Below are 27,656 nucleotides of genomic sequence, written 5' to 3' on the forward strand. Positions count from 1 at the left end.
TACTCTCTGAGTACACCTTAGAGAGGAAATATTAGTTAGGTTCTAAATCTAGGTAAAGTTAAAGCATTTTTTTTTTCCTGTAACAAAATAGTCACTTAAGGTTATATTTTCCTTGTTACTAATTTCTTTTTCAAAATCAATTGGTTGTTTTATTTACCGAAAAGTTGATTAGTCCAGTACAGCACTAAGCAAAGTGAGGAGAATATTATTAAAGCAATACTCCTGATAATTTAGGAAACAATTTTTTTTCTCTAAATGCTGGCATAATGTACATTATCAAAACTCAGATAAATTTTCTGAGATTAATATTAATGAATATAGCACCTTCTCACTGCATTAAAAACTGGAACAATGAGAATATCTATCAGTGATAGGGAGACAATATAGTATAGCAGAAAGTTTACTTAAGCTAGGGGACACAGTTGGTAAAAATTAGACCCTATATATAATATAATATGGGCCTTCACTGCTTTCAGCTAAAGGAGCTTGTTTTACCATACTTAGAAAAATGACTTAAAACTTTTAGAAGAAATATTATGTTAACAGAATCAATAACACTCTTTGAAAGTTTTTATTCTGGCATTAGCAGAATCATTGATTTCACAACTTTCATTCATTTCTGCCACACACTTCAGTTTCTACTGAGAGAGGATAAACAAAGAACAGTGTAGCCCATCAATAGGCACTCAGTAATTACTTTCTGAATGAACTGTTGTCTCATAGAGTTCTGACAGCGGCAATTTGTTACATTTGCCTGGACAGCATCTATTTCCCTTACCCAAAAGTAACACATTTTCAAGTATTTCCTTGAAATACTTCTTCATTGCAATCTAGTAGACCAAATTCAGGGGTCCTATTCTCCCCTAGTCAAGTATAGGGCATATTACTCCAAATAAACCAATTGATTTCTACATTCTTGGAATTTGAATCTTGAGCAAAAAAGACTATAAAGCTAAAGAAGTTCAGTGGTGATCCTATCCAGACTGATATGAGATCTCCTCCGTCCTGGGTTCCTACATCCTGCTTCTCGAACCCCGGAATTAACCTAGTCCCTGTTCATTTTCAAAACCATTCTTGACTCTCTGATTGATTGCAAGTGTCTCCACTAAATTTCCTTTTGCATAAGTTAGCCAGAGCCATTTTGCACTGCTTAACACCAAAGTACAGGCAGTATAGTAGAGTGGTCAAAAGCTATTCTGCCTATGTTTAAATCTTGCCTCTGTAATTTAGTTGCTGTGTGACCTCAGGAAAATTATCTACCCTGTCTTTAAAATAGAGAGTATACCAGTATCTCCCTCATAGGGTTGTTGTGAAGATAAGACAAATTAATGCCTACAGAGCAGTAAGAACAGAGCCTATCACATACCAAGTACAATATAATGTTTTGTTATTACTATTCCTTAAATGATAAAAGTGCCTTCAATAGCCTAATTTTTATTTGGACTAAGAATAGCCCTCTCTAATATTAATAAGGAACACACATCATAATTTAAGTTGTACCTAACTATATTAACTTGGCAAATCTGGTGAAAATCTTAACTTTTTCAAAGATCTTTTTAAACAATTTTAAGCAAAGTGGTAAGTACACTGGCAATGGTTATGAAAGATGAGTTAAATTTTTCTCATGCACCTCTATGGGCTTTTCAAATTCACTACTTAGTCATTTGAATTAAGCATGCAGCAGTTATAAATTCAAACAAGTTGACAAGTGCACTTACCCCTGAGATCTTATGCTTACCTGGGTAGTCACTATTATCAATAACTAAACAATGAACAATAATGACCCATATTCTGTTCCTCTCAAATACCACTTAATTCTCTAGAGAATTATACTCCTTTCAGGAGATGTGTAGAAACCCAATACAATTTCACTAAAAATTGGTCTAAAGACATTTTTTTCAATTCAATGAATTCTTTCAGTTTTTCAAGTCAAATCAATTTTTAGATAGCCTTTATGAGAATACCATCTACTACATATTAATATACATTAATACTGTTAATGTCTGCAAAGGTTAACTAATCCTGGTAAGTAAAAATGCAGCAAAGATCAAAGTGAGTTCATAGGTGTTCTCTACATACATAGAGCTCTGTACACATTAGATTAGTTTGTAACATACTCTATCCCAACATCCTTTGCTTGAAGCCAAAGTTGAATTAAAATGCAGTTTCATTTGTTTGCATGATACAATTCTGATTTTCAAATACATTAGTCTATACAATGGCCATGATAAATGCTATAAAGACGTTTAAATCACAATGGGTACCTACAGCTCATTAGCTCATACAGGCCTATATGCGGCTGTTCACATATAAACCTACTTGGCTGCCCTAATTTAGTTTTGATAATGAGATGAAGAGGGCAGCTTGCCACTAACTGCATGATTGTCAGCAAATAGTTTAAATTCTTTGGGAAGCAACAACAAAAAGCAGATTGGTAACACCTGCCTGAGAAAGCTAAGAACATTATAAAGAATAATACAACTAAATTGATGGTGTTATTATAACTTTAACATTACATACTATAGCATAATAAAGATTATTTTATTGCAATGACTAAGAAATGGCTAAGTATGTAGTGTTTTTGTTCTTTTTACCTCTCTGAATTGGGTCAAGTTATTTTCTCTTTCATACACTTTTACTACTAAATGCAAAGACTGTCAACAAGAAAATAATATCAGGATTGCCTGCTTTCCAAATACATACGTACCTCATTTTAAACAATTTTAATCTTTGAAAATCAAGATTAGAGAAAGACAGCACATGCATAATTACAAGTGTGTGTGGTCTAAAAGTTTACTTAAAAGCCTCTTAAGGCATTTAAAATAAGAATAATTTAAAAATAACATTTACACCCAACTTTTCAGAACTATACTTACTAATAAAAGCCATAGCTGCTCATTTCCCTCATTTCTTATTTCCTTATAGAGACTGATTTGAAAACTTCTGGAGATAAAATTAATTTCCCTTAAAACAATTAGCTTGTTATAAGTAAATTGTAGAGAAAAAGATTCAAAACCCCAAAACAAACTTCATATATTCCTCATTTCTATTTTTGCAACTTACCTTTTAATTTCTTCAATATAAACCCAAAATAAATCAATGGATTATAAAACTCACTTTTTAAAAACCCATGGCATCTTTCTTAGGATATTGATACTTTCACCTTTTTAGTCACAACATTAGGTATATACTACTTAAAAAAACCAAAGTTACATATTTTATGTGTACAGATGTATATAATTATTATAATCATGAAGATTACTTCCAGACAAGTCTTTAGTCTAAAAATATTCTACTCTGAAAGAAAATATGTGGTAATTCCAAATCTCATCAAAACCTTCAATACTGAAAAATTGTTTTAATTTAATAAAGACAAAATAAATTATTCTTATAAGTCTTTTCTTTAAAGGAAAGTGATATACAAAAAAGAAACTATAACTAAGAGATGGTTGGATAAATTTTTATTTTGTTCGTTAAGCTCTATTGGCAACTCAGTTACACAACATAGTCACCTATACAGTAATTATGGGAACAAAGCAGGAAAGATTTTCATCAATGACCAAATCAATTAATTTGATGTTCTATAGTTTATTTTTATCATATTTAGTTGCATTTGTTTTACTGGTAATGATCAATGTGATCATTTGTTCAAGAGAAAATTTGGGTACTTTTAGAGCTAGATGAATCTTTCCATTCATAATTGTGTTAATGTATCTAGAGACATACCACCTCTACATGAAAATCACTTTATTGAATTCCCACAAGACAGAAATTTACTAGTAGTTAAGAGCTTGCCTATAGGAAATCATGAACTTGTTTAAATACTTAATACTATTAATACTTAATAGTATTAATACTTAATAATTAAATACTTAATACTATTTTTAAAATTATTTCTTTTGGGACACTTATCAATTGCTCCCCAAAGTCCTGCCTTGGCACAAGTGACCATCTTGTTTCATGTCTTGCACATAGTCAAATAATATCAATATAAAAGGATAATGTGCTGATTTGAATAAAATTAACTGGATTACTGAATACTGTTTAGTACTTTGAATAAAGAAAAGGTCACCTGAATTATATAAGAATAATGTAAAAAGAATAATGTAAGAATGTTTAGAAAAAGGTTTATTTTTAACTTTTAAATCCATCATCTAAAATATACATAATATTCTGCCAAAATTGGCATGTATATCTATCAATATATAAAATTATTTTAATATAAAGTGATTTATTTAATGCTTTGAACTGTCAGAAAAAATACAACTATAATTCAAATTTTAGTAGGTGCTTAAGAGTCTTAAATTCACATTAACAAAATGTTCAAAAGTGACCAAAAACTATCAAAAGTATACTGCATGTTTCCATGTTTTTTTAAGATTATAAGTATCTGTTTGATGAAATTTTAAAGTGGAATAAAATAAAACACATTTTATGTTGCCTTTGATCTTTAACTTGTAGCCTTATCTCCCAGGTCAGAGGGTACATTATTCAATTTCACTATATTTTGTGTAAAACCACTGTAGCGTTGAAGATGACTTTCAGTACAAATGTCATGGTACTTAAAGCTAAACCAGAATCTAGTTTTTCAGCTCCTTAATTAAAATCATAGTTTAAAATAGTCTGACAATATTATCTGTAGTCTTTCCAGTTGAACAGTGACAGAATTTTCACATCTTTTATTCAATCAAGCTTAGCAATCTTTCTATGGCTCTTTTATTTTCTAACACACCAAAACATTTCAAAAAGCAAAATACTTACTTTATATTTTTGTATTTAACGTCATAAGGAATGATCTCTCATTTCCTACTTCTCATAGATATAATACATAAACCTTACTCAAAAATTATTTTTACTTGCCTTACAGTCTGCTCCAAAGAAGGAAGAACGAAATAGCATAAACCCACCCAAGAAGCCCTCTGAAGATATAAGTGGATATGGGAGAATTTTGCTCAATCAAAAATACAGAGAAAGAAATTCTTCTGAATCCAACAGGGATAGAAAGATAGAATATCAAAGTAAATATTTCATAAAATGTTATGCTGTAAAAATGTAAATATTAATTTTAATATACTGCAGAAGAGGAATGCACAACAAATTAACACTTGTTGAATGATAAGGGATGAGTACCATATCCCAAGTGTAGTATTCAAATGCTACTTCATATTATTTCAAATTTTCAGGCTAAAAGTAATAACTCTGTGTTTACACAAATACCTAGAAAAGATATCATTAAAGTAAGGGGTTTCAGAATTCTGTTGTTTTCACTTCTTTGTTGTTCAATTTTCATATAAGACCTCTACCAATAATTTGGGAACTGTGTTAAATTTATTTTATAACATGTAAACACTATCTGGAAATAAATTTGTGAAATAAATTCATTTAAGCTATATCTGAAATTGTAATTCAGTCCTTTAAAGGGGATATTAATATCCAGTTTCAACATTTTTTTAACAATAAATGTCACATTAATATTGACAAAAATACTGTGCACATTATGCACTAATCTGGGGTGGGTGTATATTTTGAAATTTCCTTACCATTTCACTCACTTTCTTCTGTAAAGAATATTTAGAAACCTTGAAAACAATAAGGGGAAAAAAAAATCTCATGAAAACTTTTTAGTTATTTGTTATAAATTCCTTCTGATATTAAAATTGTATGTTATATAATGTGACGTGTATCTTATATGCAATTTTTTCCAGTGACACATTTTCAAAATGTTACTTACCATAACTTTATTCTCTATAACAAAAACAATACATTTATTTATTTATTCAACACATATTTATGGAGCACCTACTATATGCCAGCCATTTTCCTAGGATCCTGGGATACAACAATGAACAAAGTCCCTGCCCGTAACAAGCTTTCTGTCAAGTGGGGGTGGTGGTAGACAGACAATTAAATATAAGTAAAAAGTACAGAAGTTACAGAGTGACAACTACTATGAAGAAAAATAAAGCAAGAAGGACAGCAAGAAAACTCTAGGAGAGTCTGCTACTTAATATTAGCTCTTCGTTGAAAAAATTTTGATAAAATAGATAAGCATAGGGGAAAAACATTGTCTTAAACCATCTCACAAGCCAGAAATAACAATCATTAATACCGTGGTACTTCCAGATATTTTTCTATGTATTTATACTTTAAAAGAGAGTCAGTAGGGGGTAGAATAATAATATATGTACTATTTTGTAACCTATTTTTACTTAATATATAGCAAACACTTTTATATTACAAATTAATCTACAACACAAGTTTTTAATGGCTACACAGTATTCCACTGTTTAACTTTATACCATAGTTTATCAAATCACTCTCATTTTTGTAGATTTACCGAGTTTTCAGTTCTATGAAAGAATTCTGAAATAAACATGCTGTTACCAAGAAAACTCTGCAGTTATTCATTTTAGCAGAATAAATTCCAAGAAGCAGGACTCCTAAGATTTGTTCATTTTTATAGACTTAACAATTGTTATTACGCACATAGTCCTCCAGAATGGTGGACCAAGTTAAACTCCAACTAGCCATGTATGAGTGCTTATTTACTTAAACTCACCTAATATTTGCTAAAATTGAAGCAAAAGTTCTTAAAATTACTTCACGTTTCCTGTGAAATAAATTTTTAGCATACTGCCTTGAACTAATAATTTTATTTCATTTTGGTGGAATGAGTTATATGTGATTCATTTCTTCAACAAATATTGAATGCTACTATAAGTAAAGCACTAATGTAGACATTGGGGGTATAGTATTGGACCAAAAAATCCTGTCCAGCTTAAATTCTGGGGAATGTAGATAATCAGCAATATAAATAAGTTAAAATATATAGTTCTATTAGATATTGATAAGTGCTAAGGAAAAATAATAAATCAGGGAAGGAGATTACACAGGATGGCCAGGAAAGTCCTTTCTGAGAGGGCAACTTTTGAGTAAAGACTCAACAGAAAGTAAGGAAGAGTATTCCAGCAAGTGCAAAGCCCCTAAGGTGGGCAAATGTCTTGTGTGTTCAAAGAACAGCAAAGAAGCCAATGTGGCTGGAAGATTTAGTAAGCAAGGGGAAGAACAGCAAAAGATGAGTTCACAGAAGAGTAGGAGAGGAGGTAGGGCCAAATCACTGTAGGTCTGTGGTGCATAATAATGGTTTACTCTGAATGAGACAGGAAGCCACTGAAGAGACCCAAGCACAAATGTGACAGAGCCTGACTTACTCCTTGAAAGGATCACTCTGACTGTTATATTAAAACTGAAGGAGAACAGAAGTGGAAGCAGGAAGAACATTTCATATAACTACTGCAATTGAGATGAAAGAGGATGATGAAAGAGGGCTAGGGTGTTAGTAGTAGATGTAGTGAGAAGTGGTCAGATTCTGTATATACTCTGAGGGAAAAGCTGAAAAAAATCTGCAACAGGAAGAAGGGAGTTGTAATTAACAAAAACAGAAAAGACAAATAAGTTAGTTAGCTTTCAGGGCGAGATTTTAGGAACTAAGTTTTGGACATGTCAAGTTTGAGATGTCTTTTAGACATCCAATAGTCAATCCAGGCTGGAGTTGGGGCTGGAGATATACATTTGGAAGCCCTCTGCATGTAGACCCCATTTTAAAGAAATGAGACTAGATGAGATCAGAGTATTTTTAAGGCATACAGACAAAAGCAAAGTAAAAAGGTAGAGGTCATCTAGAAAAATAAGAGGAAAAAAAAAAAGACTGGCCTTGGGACTCAGATTGGAATCATACCTCCAGCTTTCCAGAATCTCCAGCTTGCAGACAACAGATCACGGCACTTCTCTGTCTCCATAATTGTGTGATCATGTGAGCCAATTATTCATAATCAATCAATCACCCTCTTTCTTTCTTTCTCTCTCTATATATACAGGTTCTGTTTCGCTGGTGAACCTTCACTAATACAGCTACCATTAGCCAAAGATAAAACTGATAAACATAGAGCAAATTTACCAAATTCTTTCAGGTCACTGTTCTTCAAACATCAATATCTCTGCATTTTATTCTTTCTGAACCATGATTCACAGTTCTATTTTATCAACACCTCTAGAGCACTTTCCAACTTAAAAAACTACCATGTAGCTGCATTCCTATGTCAAATAAGTCAAATTTGAAAGTAACATAACTAGATTGACATGAAATCTTTTTACAGATGTTCTATATAATGATTATTCATTCTGAAATCACATAAAACTGGTTTATAATACCAGATATAGGCAGCTTTCTAATACTAGAACAAAACTATACTAACACTAATTAGTGTATTAACAACAGAAAGCAATTTGAAAGATAAAGTACAAATGTTTTCCTAGTTATAGCTATCCTTCACTTTTTGGAAAATTTTATGAAAAGTTTACTGTAAAGTACATTTGTTTAGAGCAAATCTATTTTCCCATTAAATTAATGGGATTTATGTTACTTGGGAATAAAGTCCTTTAAGTACTGTGCTAAAAATATTTAACCCCTCACCTTCCTGAACAACTCAGTCCCAAGTTCATTAGGTGGGGAAGAGGTGAAGGGGTAGTGGTGGCAGCATTCCAGAACAGGGTATCAGGCCTGAATGGGGAGTCAAAAGCTGAGTAGGGTGCTTAGTAGGCAGTGCTGAAAAAGGGCAACCCAGGTATCAGAGTTGAAGCAGGGAGAAGAGGGCATCCACATTAGGAAGGAGTAGCAGAATGGAGGCCTGATCACGTACAGGGTAATTTATCAAATAAGTAAATATATTAAGAATAAAGAAAGTCATATTTCTTACTGTAATAGAAAAGAAATATATAAATATGGAAGGGAAATAAATTAAAATTAACCTTATGGTTTTGGATTGGAAATGGAAGTAATGTGAATTCATGGTTTTTGACATATATAGATTGATAGAGAAACAAACATAATTATAAATGTGTGTTTATATATTTGTGTGTATATAAATACATACATAGATTCCCTAGCTCTGTCTACTAAGAAGGTCTGAGACCAGTGACACCCCAATAGCAGTGAGTGTAACAATGCCCAGATCTGGGTGTCTACATTCCATTTTCCACTAAAAGGAACCAGGGCAATGTGGAGAAATGCTGTATTCCAGGGCAAGGTTACGTAAACTACAAGGTGATCCTGGAACATTTTGTTTTTACCTGAGAGCAGGAAAATGCTGAAAAAATGATAAAGTCATGTCCAAAAGACTGAAAAATCATCCTGAATGGACTCCTACTGGCCAAACTAATGATCATGTGAGGATCAAAATAAATAATGATAGTCACATATTTTTATCCATTGAATAAAATAAGAAACTACGATTCTAAACTGATATAAATAAATGAATATATTAAATGTTTGGAGAGAAACAGAACATTTCTATTCAAAGTACCTGCCTATAAAATACTCTGATTAGAAAGGGGAAAAGAATAACTTTCCAGTGGAGAAACTTGTCAGATACCACCTAAATCAAATGTTCAAAGTGAACATCACCAATAATAAGACAAACTGAAATCATCAGCTATCTGATAGAATTCAATTATAGGAATAAGGCCTTATTTCTGTAATATTCTTGCCAAAAATGCATAAACTATCTCTATTCATGAGGAAATATCCAAACAGAAACTGAGGGAGATTGGCACAACACTGTAAATCAACTATTTTTCAATTAAAAAAAAAAACAAAACAGAAATTGAGGGACATTCTACAAAATAACTAGACTGTGATCTTCAAGAGTTTCAAAGGCATTAAAATCATACAAAGACTGGGGAACTGTTCCAGACTGAAAGAGATCAAAGAGACATGACAACTAAATGCAACATAAGATTCTAAACTGGATCCTTTTGCTAGGACAACTGGTGAAACCTGAATGGGGCATGAGAATTAATTTACAATTATATATCAGTGTTAACTTCCTGATTTTATGGTTGTGTTATGGTTTTGTAGGACAATGTCCTTGATCATAGGAGAGATATGACAGTATTTGGGGTGACAGGGCATCAGATTGGCATATTACTTTTACTTTATTTTTTTTTAAATATTTATTTATTTATTTGTTTATTTGGCTGTGTTGGGTCTTAGTTGTGGCATGTGGGATATTCACCGCAACATGTGGGATCTTTTAGTTGCAGCATGTGCAGTCTTAGTTGCTGCATGTGGGATCTAGTTCCCTGACGAGGGATCAAACCCGGGCCTCCTACGTTGGGAGCACAGAGTCTTAGCCACTGGACCACCAGGGAAGTACCTGGCGTATTACTTTTAAATCATCCAGGAAAATAGTTCTCTGTAATGTATTTCTAACATCTCTGTAAGTTTATGATTCTCCAAACTACAAAATTTCCAAATATCTAAGAATTCCTTGTGGATAAATGCGCACAGTCAAAGCTCTAGGAATTTAGTTCCCTTTTATCACTGTGGTTAGGTAAGGCCTAATAAGATAAAGATTCAATAGTAGAAATAACACATTATGTATTAAATATGCCTTCAGTTCTGTGAGAGGAATTAATGTCTTAATTTATAAATTCAGTAAGCTTAAAATGAAGTGAAGTAGGGGCTTCCCTGGTGGCGCAGTGGTTGAGAGTCCGCCTGCCGATGCAGGGGACACGGCTTCGTGCCCGGTCCGGGAAGATCCCACATGCCCGTGGGCCACGGTCGCTGAGCTTGCGCGTCTGGAGCCTGTGCTCCGCAACGGGAGAGGCCGCAACAGTGAGAGGCCCACGTACCGCAAAAAAAAAATTAAGTGAAGCAGAGAATATAATACGTTATTGCTTCACAAAATGGTCTTGTTTGGGAAATGCTGATGTATTTCAATTTCCTCATTTTACCTAAAGGAAAATTGAGGTTCAAGAAGACAAAGAGTTACCACAGGATCATGTATAATAGTAAGCCTTTAATAGGCAGAAATAATTTATTTAAAATCTACAGGACACTCAGCAAAATTTAACCCTTAGGCATACTGTTTACATAAACAAAGTTTAATTTGTCAGGTAACTAAGATATAAGCAGGTTGCCCTGCTCTAACTAATTCCCTTTATTATTAGTTTTTAATATATATATATATTCTAAATTTTATTTATTTATTATTTTTGGCTGCGTTGGGTCTTTGCTGCTGCACGCGGGCTTTCTCTAGTTGTGGTGAGAGGGGGCTACTCTTCCTTGTGGTGTGCGGGCTTCTCATTGTGGTGGCTTCTCTTGTTGCAGAGCACGGGCTCTAGGCATGCGAGCTTCAGTAGCTGTGGCTTGCAGGCTCTACAGCGCAAGCTCAGTAGTTGTGACGCACGGGCTTAGTTGCTCCACGGCATGTGGGATCTTCCCGGACCAGGGCACAAACCCGTGTCCCCTGCACTGGCAGGCAGATTCTTAACCACTGTGCCACCAGGGAAGCCCTAACTAATCCCTTTAAAATCAAGTAACAAGGTACCATTTTAAATAGAAGTTAAACACATTCAAAGAATCCATTAAAGGAAAAATAATTCGGCTTTTGGTGTGTTGTGGTTTTGTGTCTGTTTCATTTTAGAATTCAGTAGGTAGAGTGGCTTGGCTATGAGCTTTTCAAGAAAAGGCATTATCTGATTTCTTATTCCTGCACATGGTAGGCACAACCTCATGAAAGGAAAAAAGTAGCAACCTAAGTAAAGGAGGGAGGGAGGTTGCTACATGATGGTTAAGAGGCTGTGAACTTTCTTTGCCTAATGGATTTATATCAGATCCATAATTAAAGAGGAAGTTTTTTTTCTTTAACTTGGAGGGGAAACACCAGAAGTATCTTCATTGTTCTACACTGTTCATATATCATGTTCATCCAGCCATAAAGTAACATATACATCACCTGTACTATGTCACGGGCTGAACAAGGCAAAACAAATCCTTACAGCTCTTGCACAGAAGGTCAGCCATATGAAGAAATTTCTTTTGATTTGAAAATACTCATTACATTATCCAGATAATTAAACATGCATGAGTGGTATCAAATGAAATAATTTAAGAAAAAGTGCTAAAATAACAAAGCACTTATAACAAAATTGGCATATTTCTTTATTGACATTTTAGTAGAAAAAAAAGTAACACTTTTTCAAGATTTATTCAGAAATAAGAGGTAAGTTATGCCTAGTTCAAGATACTGTAAGAAAACACATTAGAGTCTTCTATAATAGCTATAATGGTAATTTCGGTATACTCAATTATAAGAACAACTTTTTAGTTTAAATAATAAAAAAAATGTTTACCTACTGGGGTCATTTTAAACTGGATATCTGAGGTATGATAAGAATCACTAAACTGTATAACTACATAAACTTTAAATAGTAGCCTTAAACCCCTATTTCTTTTCCATCAACTTTAAAGAATATTTCTGGATATCACCATGAACTTCATCTCACTGCACCTTTACTTTTTCATCAACAAGGTTAGTAACATTTAAGTTTTGTTCTGTAACCATAATTAAGTCTCCCATGCTTTGCTTATAGGTTAATTCTAAAAACTGGAAGTCAACAGTGTTTATGTTATTACAGTCAATATAGATATTGTTTAATGCAAAGCCTAACAGGGTGTTAATACCACATTTCCGTCGTATAGGTCCAATGTGCTACATGAAGGATGATTTTACTAGGGTCAGGACCTAAATATCTTCTCTTGTTTTAACCCATCAATTGCTCAAAACCATCCCAAATTTTAATTTACTTTATGCCTTAGTTATACGGTAATCTGTTTTCTCTGGAGTTTCTAATCACTTACTGCTTTGTTGCTGCTGTTGTTGAAGAAACAAGATATAAGGATTCTTTACTATATCACTAATATCTTCCAGCCTCTAATTCATCCAAATTGAGGCATGGAATCCATGCCCTTCTTTTTATTAAAAACATTCTTCTTGGAACTCATTGACATTTTGCTGTACTTAATTTTTATTCACTTTGTTACATCAAAGTAACAAATGAAATCCAAAATAAAAATTGCTTAATATCTCAAATGAGGAGAATCTAAATAGTGTTAAGACAACTGAATAACAACCTGAAAAAATATAGACTTAGATCCATATCTCATACTGTTACAAAGATAAACTTCAAATGATCAAAGATCTAATGTAAAATTTGAGTACTTAGATGTAATAAAAGAAAACATTGGCAAATCCTTTTTATAACTTTGTAGTTGTGAATGTCTTTCTAACCATGACAAACTCCAAAAGCCGTAAAAGAAAAATAAATAATTTATAGCAAATGTTAAACAAAAAGCCAAACAAACAAAATCAAAATACAAATGACAAACTGAAGAAACAATCTGAAGCCCAGAACACAAACAAAAAGGGCTTATTTCAGAGAAATATAAAGAATTCATGGGAGTGACATCAGAAAGATGGTAGACCAGGAGGTCCCAGCCTTCCCACACCCCCACATGATTTAACAAGTACCTAAAAATGAAAATAGTTCTGGAAGAGCTCTGGAGTACTATTAAGAAGCTGCAGCAACCCAGTAGAGCACAAAAAAACAAGGATGTCTGAATAGAAAAGTATAGGAAGCATTTCACCTGTGTCATTCAATCGTCTAGGTTCATACAGCTTGGCACCAAAAGAAATGCCCTCAGCAACAACTCCCCCCAAATAGGAGAAAAGGAGAGCAGGAAGACACCAGCAGCCTTCACCACCAAGGACCTCAACAGCCTTCATCACTACCATGGACACCAGCAGCTTTCACCTCCAAGGACACTGACAGTCTTTGCTAATGTCTACACCTACCTGAGCTGATGGAGCTGCCTGGAGCCCAGGCCACTGTGCCCTTTCTTGGAACCAGAAGCATCATTGCTCCCCAACCAAGCCAGAGCTGCTAGACCCAGCACTACACCTGGCACCACCACATATGCCACCCAGCCAGCATCCTCACATCCATCAGTAGGTCAAGGTTTATACCCACCAGAGCTAGTCCAAAAACTCTGAAAGAGGTCACTGCTCCTTCAATGCACAAACACCAACAAACGGCTACAAGGAACACAAAAAAATCAAGGAAACATGACACCATCAAAGGAATACTACAAATTTCCAGTAACTGTCCCCAAAGAACTGGAGATCTATGAACTATCTGACAAAGAATTCAAAATAACTGTTTTAAAGAAGCTCAGCAAACTACAAGACAACACAGATAGATAACTCAAAAAAATCAGGAAAATATTACATGAATAAAATGAGAAGTTCAATAAAGAGATAGAAGTCATAAGGAAAGAACCAAAAAAATTCTAGAGCTGAAGAACACAATGAATGAAATGAAAAATGTAATAGCTTCAACAGCACACTCAGTGGAACAAAAGAAATAAACCAGTGAACTCAAAGACAGATCATTTTAAATTATCCAGTGAAAAGAAAAAAGAATGAAAGAGGGTGAAGAAAGGCCATATGATTTATGGAACAACATCAAAAGATAAAGGGAGAAGAATTTTAAAAATCACTATAAAAAACATCAAATAACAAAAGAAGACAAGAGAGGAAGAGATGTACAACACAACTAAAACAGAAAACAATCAACAGAATGACAACAGTGATTCCACACCTATCAATAATTACTTAAATGTAAATGGATTAAACTCTCCAATAAAAAGGCACAGAGTGGCTAAACAAATTTTTTTTAAATCCAGTGATACATCTGTAAGAGACTCACTGTAGATTTAAGGACACATGTAGACTGAAAGTAAAAGGATGAAACAGATATACCAAAGAGTAACCAAAAGAAAGCAGGGGTGGCTAAACTTATATCAGATAAAATAGACTTTAAGTCAAAACTGTCTTTAGAGACAAAGAAGGCCATTCTATAATGCCAAAGAGTCAATTCAACAGGAAGATATAATAAGTATATATGTACCCAACATCAGAGCACTTAAATATACAAAGCAAACATCAACAGATCTGAAGAGAGAAACTGACAAAACTACAATGATAGTAGGAGACTCCAGTACCTCACTTTCCATAATGGATAGAATATCCAGACAGAAAATCAATAAAGAAACAGTTGATGTGAACATCATTATAGGTTAAATGGACCTAACAGACATATACAGAACTTTTCATTCAATAGAAGGAGAATACACATTCTTCTCAGGCACACATGGAACATTCTCCAGGATAGATCATATGTCTACCATATGGTGTATCACAGAAAAGTCACCTTCTATGTGATAGGTCGTCAAAAAAGTCTTAAATTTGAGAAGATCAAAATCATTCCAAGTATCTTTTCTGATCACAGTGGAATAAAATTAGAAATCATTAACAGTAAGAAAACAGGAAAATTCACAAATACATGGAAACTAAACAACATACTCTTGAACATTTGTTATGTTAAAAAAAAAGGAGAATTTTAAAAGTATCTCAAGACAAAACAAAAACAATAACACAACATATCAATACTTATGGGATGCACCAAAAGCAATACTAACAGGAGATTTCATAATGATAAACGCCTACATTAAAAAAAAAACCTTGAATAAACAACTTAACTTTACATCTCAAACAACTAGAAAAAGAAGAACTAGGCCAAAATCAGCAGAAGGAAGAAAATAATAGAGATTGGAACAGAAATAAATCAAATAGCAAATACAAAAACAAATGAAAAAAAACAACGAAATTAAGAGTTGGTTTTTTGGAAGAATAAGCAAAATTGACAAACTGTTAGCTAGACTAAGAAAATGACAGAAGAATCAAATAAACAAAATTAGAAATGAAAAGGAGACATTACAATGGATGCCTCAGAAATAAAAAGGATCATAAGAGACTATTATGAACAATTACATGCCAACAAATTCTCCCGTTAAAAGAAATAGAGGGCTTCCCTGGTGGCGTAGTGGTTGAGAGTCCGTCTGCCGATGCAGGGGACATGGGTTCATGCCCCAGTCCGGGAAGATCCCACATGCCCGTGGGCCATGGTCACTGAGCCTGCACGTCCGGAGCCTGTGCTCCACAACGGGAGAGGCCACAACAAGTGAGAGGCCCGCGTACCGCAAAAAAAAAAAAAAAAAAAAAAAGAAATGGATAAATTCCTAGAAACATACAACCTACCAAAACTGAAGATTGATGAACTAGAAAAACTGAACATACCAATAGCAAATGAGGATATTGAATCAGTAATTTAAAACCTCCCAACAAAGAAAAGCCCAGGACTAGATGGCTTCATGGAAGAACTCTACCAAACATTTGAAGAAGATTTCATACAAATCCTTCTTAAATTCTCCCAAAACACGGAACAGGGAACATTTCCAAACTCATTTTATGAGATCATCATCATTCTGTCGACAAAACCAGACAAAGACACTACAAGAAAAGAAAACTACAGGCCAGTATCTATGATGAACATAGATGCAAAAATCTTCAATAAAATTCTAGCAAACAAAATTCGAAAGCATATTGAAAGGATCATACACCATTACCAAGTGAGATTTAATCCCTGGGTTAAAAGGATGGTCCAACATATGCAAATAAATCAATGTGATACACCACACTAATAGAATGAAAGAAAAAAAACCACATGTTCGTCTCAATAGATGTAGAAAAAGCATTTGACAAAATTCAACATCCATTCATGATAAAAACTCTCAACAAAATAGGTATATAAGAAATTTACCTCAGCACAATAAAGGCCATTTATAAAAAACCCACAGTGATCATCATAATCAAACCAGTATAAGGCAAGAGTGCCTATTCTCACTTCTATTCAACAGAATACTGGAAGTCCTAGCCAGAGCAATGAGAAAAGAAAAAGAAATAAAAGGCATCCAAATCACAAAGGAATAAGTAAGATTATCTCTATTTGAAGGAAACATAATCATACATATAGAAAACCTTAAAGACAACAAAAAAACTGTTAGAACTAATAAATGAATTCAGTAAAATTGAGGATACAAAATCAGCATACAAAAATCAGCCACATTTCTATACACAAACAACAAACTATTTGAAAAGAAAATTAAGAAAATAATCACAATAGCAACAAAATGAATAAAATATTTAGGAACAAATTTAAGCAGAGTGGTTAAGGTCTGTACACTGAATATTATAAAACATTGATAAAAGAAATTTAAAAGGCACAGATAAATGTAAAGGCATACTGTGTTCATGGATGGAAAATTAAATATTGTTTAAATGTCTGTATTACCCAAAGTGATCTCCAGATTCAGTGCAATCCCTATCAAAATCACAATGCCAGTCTCTACAGAAATAGAAGAAACAATCCTAAAATTTATATAGAATCATGAAAGACCCTGAATGGCCAAAGCAATCTGAGCAAGATGAACAAAACTGAAGACATTATACTTCCTGATTCCAAAATATATTTCAAAGCTACAGCAATCAAAGCAGCATGGTACTGACAAGAAACAAAACGAAAGCAAAACCAAAACCAACATGAGACATATCGACCAATGGAACAGAATAGAGAGCCCAGAAATAAATCCACATATCTGTAGCCAACTGATCTTCGACAAGGACACCAAGAACACATAATGGAGAAAGGATAGTGTTCAATAAATGGTGTTGGAAAAACTGGATATCCACATGCAGAACAATGAAACTGGACCCTTACCTCATGCAATATACAAAATTTCATACCATAAACAAAAATCAACTCAAAGTGGATTAAAGACTTAAGCATAAGGCTTCCCTGGTGGCGCAGTGGTTGAGAGTCCACCTGCTGATGCAGGGGACACGGGTTCGTGCCCCAGTCCGGGAAGATCCCACATGCTGTGGAGCGGCTGGGCCCGTGAGCCATGGCTGCTGAGCCTGTGCGTCCGGAGCCTGTGCTCTGCAACGGGAGAGGCTACAACAGTGAGAGTCCCGCGTACCACAAAAAAAAAAAAAAAAAAAAAAAAAAAATGACTTAAACATAACTCCTGAAACCATAAAACTACTAGAAGGAAATTTAGGAAAAGAGCTTCTCAACATTAGGCAATGATTTTTTAGACATGACACCAAAAGCACAGGAAACAAAACCAAAAATAGACAAGTGGGACTGCATGAAACTAAAAATCTTCTACACAGCAAAGGAAATAAGCAACTGAGTGAAAAGGCAACCTATGTAATGGGAGAAACATTTGCAAACCATGTATCTGAGTAGGAGTTAATATCCAAAATGTAACAGGAAGTCATATACACACTCAATAGCAGAAAACCCCAAATAACCCAATTAAAAAATGAGCTGAAGACCTAAACAGACATTTCTCAAAGAAAGACATACAAATGACGAACAGGTATATGAAAACATGCTCAACATCACTGATAATCAGGGAAATGCAAATCAACCTCACAATGAGATTACCTCACACCTATCAGAATGGCTGTGATCAAAAAAGACAAGAGATAAGAAATGCTAGTAAAGATGTGGAGAAAAGGAATCCTTGTACTACTGTAATCAGACTAAAGGAAGAAAGCTTTTCAACTGCTTAAATAAATCCACACTACAGTGTGAATTACCTGATTCAGGTAGTAACCATCAAGATCCTTCCACTGTAAAAAAATTACTTTGCTCTTTGTAATTAATATTATCTATAGGGTGATACTCTGAAATCATGTGAATATCTTTTCCCCCAACAATCTCTATTTTACTTTTTATCTCTTTTTATTGTCTTCCCCATTAGAATGTAAACTCCACAAGGGCAGAGGTTTTTGACCCTTTTACTCGCAGCTGTATTCCCAGTGCTTAGAGCAGGGTTTGGCACATAGTAGACCTTCATAAATATGTATTGAATGATTCATCATCTGTTGTATACCTCTGTATTCTGTTGTATACCTCATACCTCTGTATGAGACTGAACGATTTAAAGGCAAAGTGATGTTTCCTTCATCTTTGTATTTGTAGAAAATAAGCATAGTACTTAGCAAATAATAATAACAATAAATGCTATTTTATGTTAATTTTTAAGGACCATAGATAAATCAGTTATAATATATAGGCCTAACTTGCTTTTGTCATCTATAAAGTGCTAAAAATAACATATATCTCATTATATTACTGTGAGAAATAATGAAAGTTATGTTAATATTTCCTTTTAAAATAAAAGATAAAGCAAAAATCCTACTAATTTGAAATCCAAGGCTCTCAGGAAAAAGTACTAAATTATATATATGAATTTTTTTCAGCTTCACTTTGCTACACTACATGTTTACAGCATTTTACTGATACAATGCTAAAATACCAAATTACTTTTCAAGCAATACTAAGTTACTTTACCTGTAATGCCTTTAATGTCTCCTTCAATCCTTCTATTTCTTTTTCTTTTATTTCTGTAGCAAGTTGATATTTTCCCTTCAAGTAAAAAACTATATTTCAGTACTTTCCAATGTAAGTGACATTATTAACAGGGAGAACAAGAGTTCAAGAACCAAAATCTCTACTTGCAACCTAATACTTCACAGAATTTAAACATGTATCTGTACTACAACTTGTATTTCTAATGACTTCAAGATATCATAAAATTACAATAAGGTCTATACAAGGTTACAAATATCATGAAATGGAAAATCTCATTACAACAATAAATCATTTTATCAGTAGAGCATTCCTGAGAACTTATGGATACTATATAATTAAGTATTTAATTCATATGGCTAGAATAAATATATTCTAATCAATAAGACACAAGTACATTTGTTTTATAAATATAAGGATATGAGAAAAATTTTTAAAGAAAGTCTTTTGCTAAAAATAACTCTAAGTTTTAATATTATAAATGACATGTCCTTTGATATAATAAAAACATGTATGAACTATTGAATAGCTAGAGAAAACATTTAATGCCACATGAATTTCTAGCATTGCTCAGAGTTGTATACTCTTTTCCTGTTGGTCTGCATGCAGATGCAAATCATCTTACTGTTTTTTAAAGAAGGTAATTTCATTGAAAAGGCACTAAAAATATACTTAATAGAAACACTGCAGTATAGTGGAAAGAGCATTAATTTAGGGGCTGAAGAAATCTAGGTTCTAGTCCCAGCTTTGCCACTTCAAAATGGGAGCTTCAGCAAGTCATTCATATCTTACTAGGCCTCAGTACTCTCAACTGTAAAATGATAAGAGCTCAAGTAACATGATTCCCTTAGGTCCTTTCTGTTTCTAAAATTTTAAGAAATTAACAGTATCCATTTGTTCATTACCAATGCTCCTTTCCATTATGGTGAACAACTGATAATTAAATGCATTTAAGCTATGTTTCAAATTATTAAAAAATTAATATATACCTTTTCTTCTTCCAAGGCACACATCTTCATTTGCAACTGATAAAGAATTTTAAAAATTAAAATACAGGTAAGTGAAATGTTACCAGGGATTTACACTGGTCAGTGAGACTACAGAAATGTTTTACATGTCTATATTGTTTGAACTTAGTACAATGTGATTATGCTACTTTTACACTGAGAAAATAAATAATAAAAGGTATAAAAGGGGGAAAAAAGATAGTCACCAAAGAAAATGAACAATTTAATCTCATGATCAGAGCACCAATCATCCTTGAAAGTTTAGTTTTTCCCTCCAGTTTTTTTTAAATGTTTCAATATTTTGCCATCTACTCATAAACAATAACATATAACATTTTCTGAAGGCATACTTTTATAAAATTGGTATCATTTGTATTTGCACTGACAGTATTTTCTGAAATTTTTTTTAAATGCATGTGTTAGTCTAATAAATAAATAATGACATTTTAAAACAGAAAAACTAGGGTGAACTTGCCAAAGGAAACTAAATATTCCAAGCAACACAAGGATACTAGCCAAAGTTGTCAAGAAATAAAATTTTTCTTTGGAATTTCTCCATCTCATTTTCCATATTCCTCACTTACCTTCAAGAATCCTTTTTTTTAAGAGAAAGAAAAGAAGAAAAGAAATTTTTAAAAAAAGAACCCAATAGCACTTTCTCCTTTACCCTTCAATTACCTGGATATTTCTTCTTGCCCAGAGTCCCTTGTGGTAACAGAGACATAGAACTGCTCTCTCCTAAAGAATACTATGCTGTACATTTGGTTTCTGCTTCCTCACCCTTCAATTAAAACTCTTATAACTTAGGTAAAGCCAATTTCAGACTATAAGGAAGTTTATCATCTGCTTAAACAAATCCACACTACAGTGTAAATTACCAATAACCTTAACCCACTAGTGATTAGGTTATATAGGTTTATTTCTTTTTATGCATTTCTCTCTGAACACACACACTTGTATGGAGATAAAAACAAAAAAGGGGGAAGGAAAAAGGAAAAAAAAAATGGTGATGTTGGCATGGCTATAAGGAAAAGCACTTCCAGAGTACATTTTCCATAGGCACATTTCTTACACTTCTATTTTATAATTAGGAACTGAAGAGAAATGTGAGGTAGTAAAGAAGAGCTATAGAATTCAAAATAACAGAAGGAGTTGTTCTTCATTTCTTTAAAATATATTTTTTTCAATTCTTCTACTGATCTTTCTTAGTTGTTAGTAGTTGATATTTATGGAGGTGCATGATAATCACATCTCTTCATCCTTTACATCTCCCTACTTGCATTTCAGCTTTTCACCAGTGTTATAATGTTAGCTTGCGTAAAGAAGTAATGTGGAAAAGGTAAGCTCCTAAGATATGCTAATTAAAGACAGAAAAGGGAGAAGGGAGAGAAAGAGCAAGAACACACTAACATATTTTATTTAGGACCAATGAAAACACATCTCCAAGAAAATAGTATTCCTAATTTCTTTCCTTAACTAAATCATTCTACTACATTATTATCAGTTGTGATTCAGAATAATCTTATTTCCTGCTTCCAATAATAACCTTTTTGTCCTCAGTGAGTATGGAGAACAACCTGTCATAATATTCATGAGAAGTGGGAAAAGTGCAGTATTTAAAACTGTAATGTTTGTCTATCCTTATGAAATTACCTGCTTTTTAAAAACTGCCATTGCTTCTTTGTGTTGCTTTGTTAATGTTTCCTTTTGATTCTGAAGAGTTTCCTATTTTAAAATCATGAAAAGTTAAAACAGATTCTAGCCACTTTCAGTTTTAAATTTTAATTGGGTTCACAAATTAAAGTTAAACATATTCATTGCACATATTATTTTATGCTCTTAAAATGTAACTTATGAAAATTTTATTTTTTTTTAACTGTCATGGACTCAGCATACAATAATTTTGCTTCCAGTTGCTTCTTCATGATAAAACATATTGCTCTCTAAAATTTTAAACTCTGAATATAGCTTACTTTAAAGTTTTCTTCAAGAAAATATCTTTCACCAAAAGTTATTAAAATTAAGTCTAATATACAAGCAGACTATAGTCTTATTACAGTTTCCAAAAAAACCAATTTTATTATCTAAGCACAAATGTTTACATGGTAACATGATTTTTTAAATTCACTGAAATAATTTTTTACAAAACCAAAACTACCACAGGGCATTTTTGAAAAAAAATCCATGTATACAATTCCATTTCTTTCCCCTCCACCTTTTTTTGGTACAAGTTGTGTGTCCTGTCCTTTAGATTCAAGATGAATTTTTTCTTCTATCTTTATCAAATAATTCTCATAATTTAAAAACTTAGAGTTAAAACTGGCAACCACTTTCAAATGCTTCTGTTATTTTACTCCATGATTCTACAATTTAAAAAATTTATCTACTGACCTCCTATATGATAGCTTTCTTATATAACCATAATCCTACATGTCCTCCGTCTATTCTTCCAACAGAATTATAAAAATTGTGGCTTAAATCAACAGTCAGTATTTATACTCTTATAATTGCAATTTTTATTCAATGCTAAGCCATATGGTATATCATGATTACATTTCTTTTTTTTTAATTAATTAATTAATTTATTTTTGGCTGCATTGGGTCTTCGTTGCTGCGTGTGGGCTTTCTCTAGTTGCGGTGAGCGGGGGATACTCTTCCTGGACCCAGGTTTGAACCTGTGTCCCCTGCATTAGCAGGCAGATTCTTAACCACTGCACCACCAGTGAAGTCCCATGATTACATTTCTATATATACAAGTTTTATTTTTCCTGAAGTTAGCAATTACTTTAAAATATTTTAATTCCCATAACTAATTTTGAAAAATAATACTGCCAGTTCCAAGGTCTGTATCAATTGGTTCATATGCTCAGAAGCAAAAAATAAAGAATAGAAAAGGCAAAGTGAGAAGATCCCAAGAATGACTTAGGAAATCCCAAACTGCATAGGAAAACAGACATTTTTTTTTTTAATTTTTAAATTTTTGGCCATGCCACGCAGCTTGCAGGATCTTAGTTCCCTGACCAGGGAATGAACCCGGGCCCTGGCAGTGAAAGCACCGAGTCCTAACCACTGGACTGTCAGGGAATTCTCCAGAAACCAGACCTTTAGAAAAGCTGTAGATATTGGACGAAATTTTTCAGAGGATATTGCCCAGTTTTCTTATAAAAATATATTAGACTCTACTCCTGCAAACAAGGAAAGAATGAATTTATAGGACACTTCAGGGATAAATCCTTTGAGGAGCAGATTCTGAAGTAAATATGAACTCCAGCTCTCTCCCCGTCTTTTGTGAACAGCTGTAAATCTAGAAATAGATTTAATATGCAACAAAAACTGGAATGGGAAATAGCCCCATTACTAGATCTCCAAATTCAGATCTCCAAAAAGCCTTAGAACAAAAGAAGAATAAACTGGTACCCTTACAGATAAAACAATTTAATACTCCTACTCCTGTCATCAAGCATGAGAGGAGTGAGTCTCATGGTAAAGACACCTGTAGATACTTATTATAAGCAGAAAAGACACTGGGGAAAAAAAACATCCTGAACTAGCTAAGAAAATGAAGGGAAAAAATATCAGGTGGGCAAATCAATGTCACTGCTCTGACACACACCCAACTTCCCATTTATTCCTCAAACTTGCAAAGAGCAATTTCTCTAGATATTAAAAGAAACATGGACATTTTATTCATACCATAAACTCTGGCAACATCACATAACCTTTCCCTCAGGGTCAATGAGCTACTCAAATAGGGTGTATCTCTAATAATCCAAAGATACTCATCCCGTTTTAGCCCATAACCGTTATCCTTGGATTCTCAAGTGAGGAATATTATTTTCTCCTTTATGACGCCACACCCATTAACTTAAGAGATAGGAATCTACTATGCAAATAGAATTGAAAAATTAAACTCCTGTTTTTTTGGAGGAGGAGTTGTTTTTTTTGTTTGTTTGTTTGTTTGAAGATTCCTCGGGATTCTATTCACAATCAGATCATAGCTTATTTGGATATTGACTTAGGTACCTGTGTGTACCATGGAACCAAATTAAAGATCTCCATGAAGTGGACTCTTTGTGGGCTAAATGTCTTAACTGATATTGGCAGCAGGGTTCAGACTGACCCATCTAAACCTCTACTTAACTTTATATAATACTTCTAAAACCAGAAACGAAGAAGAACTAAAGTCAATTGTCCTAAAGCCTAATAAAGAAAGGATGAATCAATCATACCTATACCAGTTTTAAAATTTTGACTTGTTCCCCAGTCAAAAACCCAATGGGTGAAGATTTAAGACCTTAAGGCCATAAATAAAATATCAATTTCCCCAATTCATTGAGCCCAGATACTATTTTATCTTTAGTGCCACCTGACTCTACATACTTGACTACTATATATTTATCTGTGTTCTGCTTTCTATGGCGCCCCTTTAGATCAAAATAGTTTTACCTGTTTGTTCTGTCCTGGGAGAGTCAACAATTTACCTGGACAGTTATGCCTCAGTGGTTTACTGAGGAACTTAGGGACCTTAAACCTCCCTGTAAACTCTACACTTACACAATATGCGGGCAAGCTTTCGTTATGTTCTAAAGATGAAGAGAGCTCTAAGACTGACTCCATTTATCTATGTACTGTTTTAGCTCAGAAAGGACATGAGAATTCCAAAAAAAAGTTTAGTATTTTGTAAGAATGAAGTGCATTATTTAGGGTATAATTTATCCCAAGGGGGTAAATCTATTATTCCTGATAAATTATGAGCCCTTCAATACTTTCCAAGGCTGGTTACTAAGAGAAAATTAAGAAGTTGTCCAGATTACACTGGCTACTGTAGACACTGGGTTCCAAACATCTCTGAAATTGACACATTTCTATATAATTTAAGTCCTCAATAATGGAACCTTTCCCTTAGGAACTTAAACACGGACAAGAATTTTGTGATTTAAAAATAACTCTCAACAGCCCCCCTTGCACCCCCGCAATTGGGGCCCTCCAAATTGTCATAAAGCTTTCTATCTATTTGTATCTGAGCAGTGTAGACAAGTCCTTAATACTCTAACAGAACACCACAGGTATCATCAGGGCCCAATTGCTTACTACAATCTTCCCCTCAACCCAGTGAGGGGAAAATCCTACTCTTTATCTAAGGATAGTAATAAGCAGCAGCCAAACGAGTAGAGGCCTCTACTGACTTGGTTTAAGGATCTTGTTTAAATTTGATGGTTCTGTATGCTGTACAATCCTGGATGCTACTGAAAACACACTTCTTGGCAAGCAGGCTTACATCCTATGAACTTTTTATTATTTTCTCCCTCACACATTTCAACTCAGTGCTATACTTTAAAGATTGCTACTCTTTTCCCATTACCCAAAGAAGGGGAATTCCATGTGATCTAACCTCTGTCCAAACAATGACTATGCCTCAAATGGATTTATTAGAAACTCCTCCTAGAAAATCTAGGTTTAATATTATTTGTTGATATATCATTTTTTATAACTGAAATGGGAACTAAGGCAAGATATACTGGAACAGTCTCAACTGACCCCTAAAACATGACTCCTTACCAGAAGTAAAACCAGTCCTGATGACAGTACTTACCCTCTCAGCAGAGCTTGCCAATTGTCAAGAGATAAGAGAGTTAACAAAAAACTAATATTAGGTATACCTTTCGGAGTAGTCCATGATTTTGTAATACTGTAGAAACAATGAGAGTTTCCAACCTTAATAGGAATCCCAATGTAAAATGAACAACAGTTTTAAGTACTTTTAAGTACTCTAATGCTTCCTAAGGAGGTGGCTATCATGAAGCCACACTATTAAGGGATAACAAAGGCTAAAAGAAATATCCTAGGTTTATCTTTATGACACACAGGCAGCCCTCAATCAGGTCCTGGCCCCATTATACTCTAAAAAGCTAAATCTTTCTGGAGATTAAAAAATCCTATTTTGGAATGCCCACAACTGGCTCCAAAATCTGAAAAGAATACATGGTTGTAAAGTACAAGAGAATCCCTGGCACTTTCAGGACAGACACTTGGTGGCACCAGAGAACCTTGACGAAACTCTGCAAACATATTTTACAAGGAATTACCCATCAGAGCAAGGACATATTGAAAACAATATTCAATTAGCATTGGTGGGGAAATTTTACTAAGATTTTTGAGGATGTCTCTGGTGCAAATCTCATCTGTCTCCCTCACAATCCTAGTAAAACCGTTATCCTTGTAAATCCAAGCTTCAGGACCCCACTGAACATGTCCAAATGGACTTCCTAAAATAAACCCCTACACTGGGTTCTGAATATGTTCTGATCATTGCTTGCTACTTCTCTGGATGGATTAAAACTTTTTCTTGAGAGAGAGCTATAATTATGAGAGTAGGAAAAAAATTACTTGATTTTGTGTTCCCAACATGAGGATCTCCAGTAACAGAGGCACTCATTTTACTGGACCTGTTTTTAGAGAACTCTGCAAAGCCTTGTCATTTATTTAGAAATTTCATTGCCCCAATTATCCCCAATCTTGAGGAAAAGTAGAGAGAATTAATGGCACCTTAAATCTGACATTCTTGAACTTCCATGACCAAGAAGGTTATGTCTGACTCTCAAGACTATTAAGTCCACAGTCTCTTATACTTCACTGGCTTCTACCATACACACCTATTAGAGGTTACCACATGAAACTGGCTACTTGTGTCCCAATCTTGGATATTTTCTTACTTCAGACAAACCTGGCAAAGTACTCCAAGGACTCAGGAAATATACTTCATAGTCTTATCACCATCTCACATAAGTTGCCTTTCCTCTACATGATCTAAAATGCAGATAAACATAAGTTGAGAGAGTTCATTACGATTAGACCTGCCCTGCAAGAAATAATATGATTCCTACAGGTTGAATTGAAAGGACAAGAGAGAGCAACTCAAAGCCGTATGAAGAAATAAAAATCTCAGTAAAGGTAAATACATGAGCAATTTATAAAAGCTAGTATTACTCTAACAGCAGTTTTTATTTATTTTTAAAGAAACTAATACTTTTTTTAAAAAGACAATTATTAGGCTAAAAGCTAGTATTACTGTACCTTTGGTTTGTAACTCCATATTTGCTTTCTACATAATTCAGAGACTAATGTATTTTTAAAACTACTAGTTTACGGGCTTCCCTGGTGGCACAGTGGTTGAGAGTCCGCCTGCCGATGCAGGGGACACAGGTTCGTGCCCCAGTTCGGGAAGATCCCACGTGCCGTGAAGCAACTGGGCCCGTGAGCCATGGCTGCTGGGCCTGTGCGTCCGGAGCCTGTGCTCCGCAACGGGAGAGGCCACAGCAGTGAGAGGCCCGCCTACCGCAAAAAAAAAAAAAAAAAAAAAAAAAACCCTACTAGTTTATTCTCTTGAGCACACAATATATAAAGATGTAATTTTATAATATCAACAACTGAAAGGGGTGTAGCTGGAGTTATAAAGGAATAGAGTTC

The 27,656-nt window shown here is 33.9% G+C and overlaps 1 protein-coding gene across 1 annotated transcript in view; it reads right to left on the reverse strand.

Annotated features, from left to right (window-relative positions):
• CCDC73 (coiled-coil domain containing 73) overlaps positions 1-27,656 on the reverse strand; it is a 105,520-nt gene that overhangs the window by 56,680 nt on the left and 21,184 nt on the right. The window contains exons 3-6 of the mRNA XM_060018646.2: positions 21,843-21,914; positions 20,172-20,207; positions 19,165-19,239; positions 5,541-5,579 (exon numbers count right to left, since the gene is read on the reverse strand). Of these exons, the coding sequence (XP_059874629.1) occupies positions 5,541-5,579; positions 19,165-19,239; positions 20,172-20,207; positions 21,843-21,914 (222 nt within the window). The remainder of the gene's footprint in view (positions 1-5,540; positions 5,580-19,164; positions 19,240-20,171; positions 20,208-21,842; positions 21,915-27,656) is intronic.

Source organism: Delphinus delphis, chromosome 8 (genome assembly GCF_949987515.2).
Source record: "Delphinus delphis chromosome 8, mDelDel1.2, whole genome shotgun sequence".
NCBI classification, from domain to species: Eukaryota; Metazoa; Chordata; class Mammalia; order Artiodactyla; family Delphinidae; genus Delphinus; species Delphinus delphis.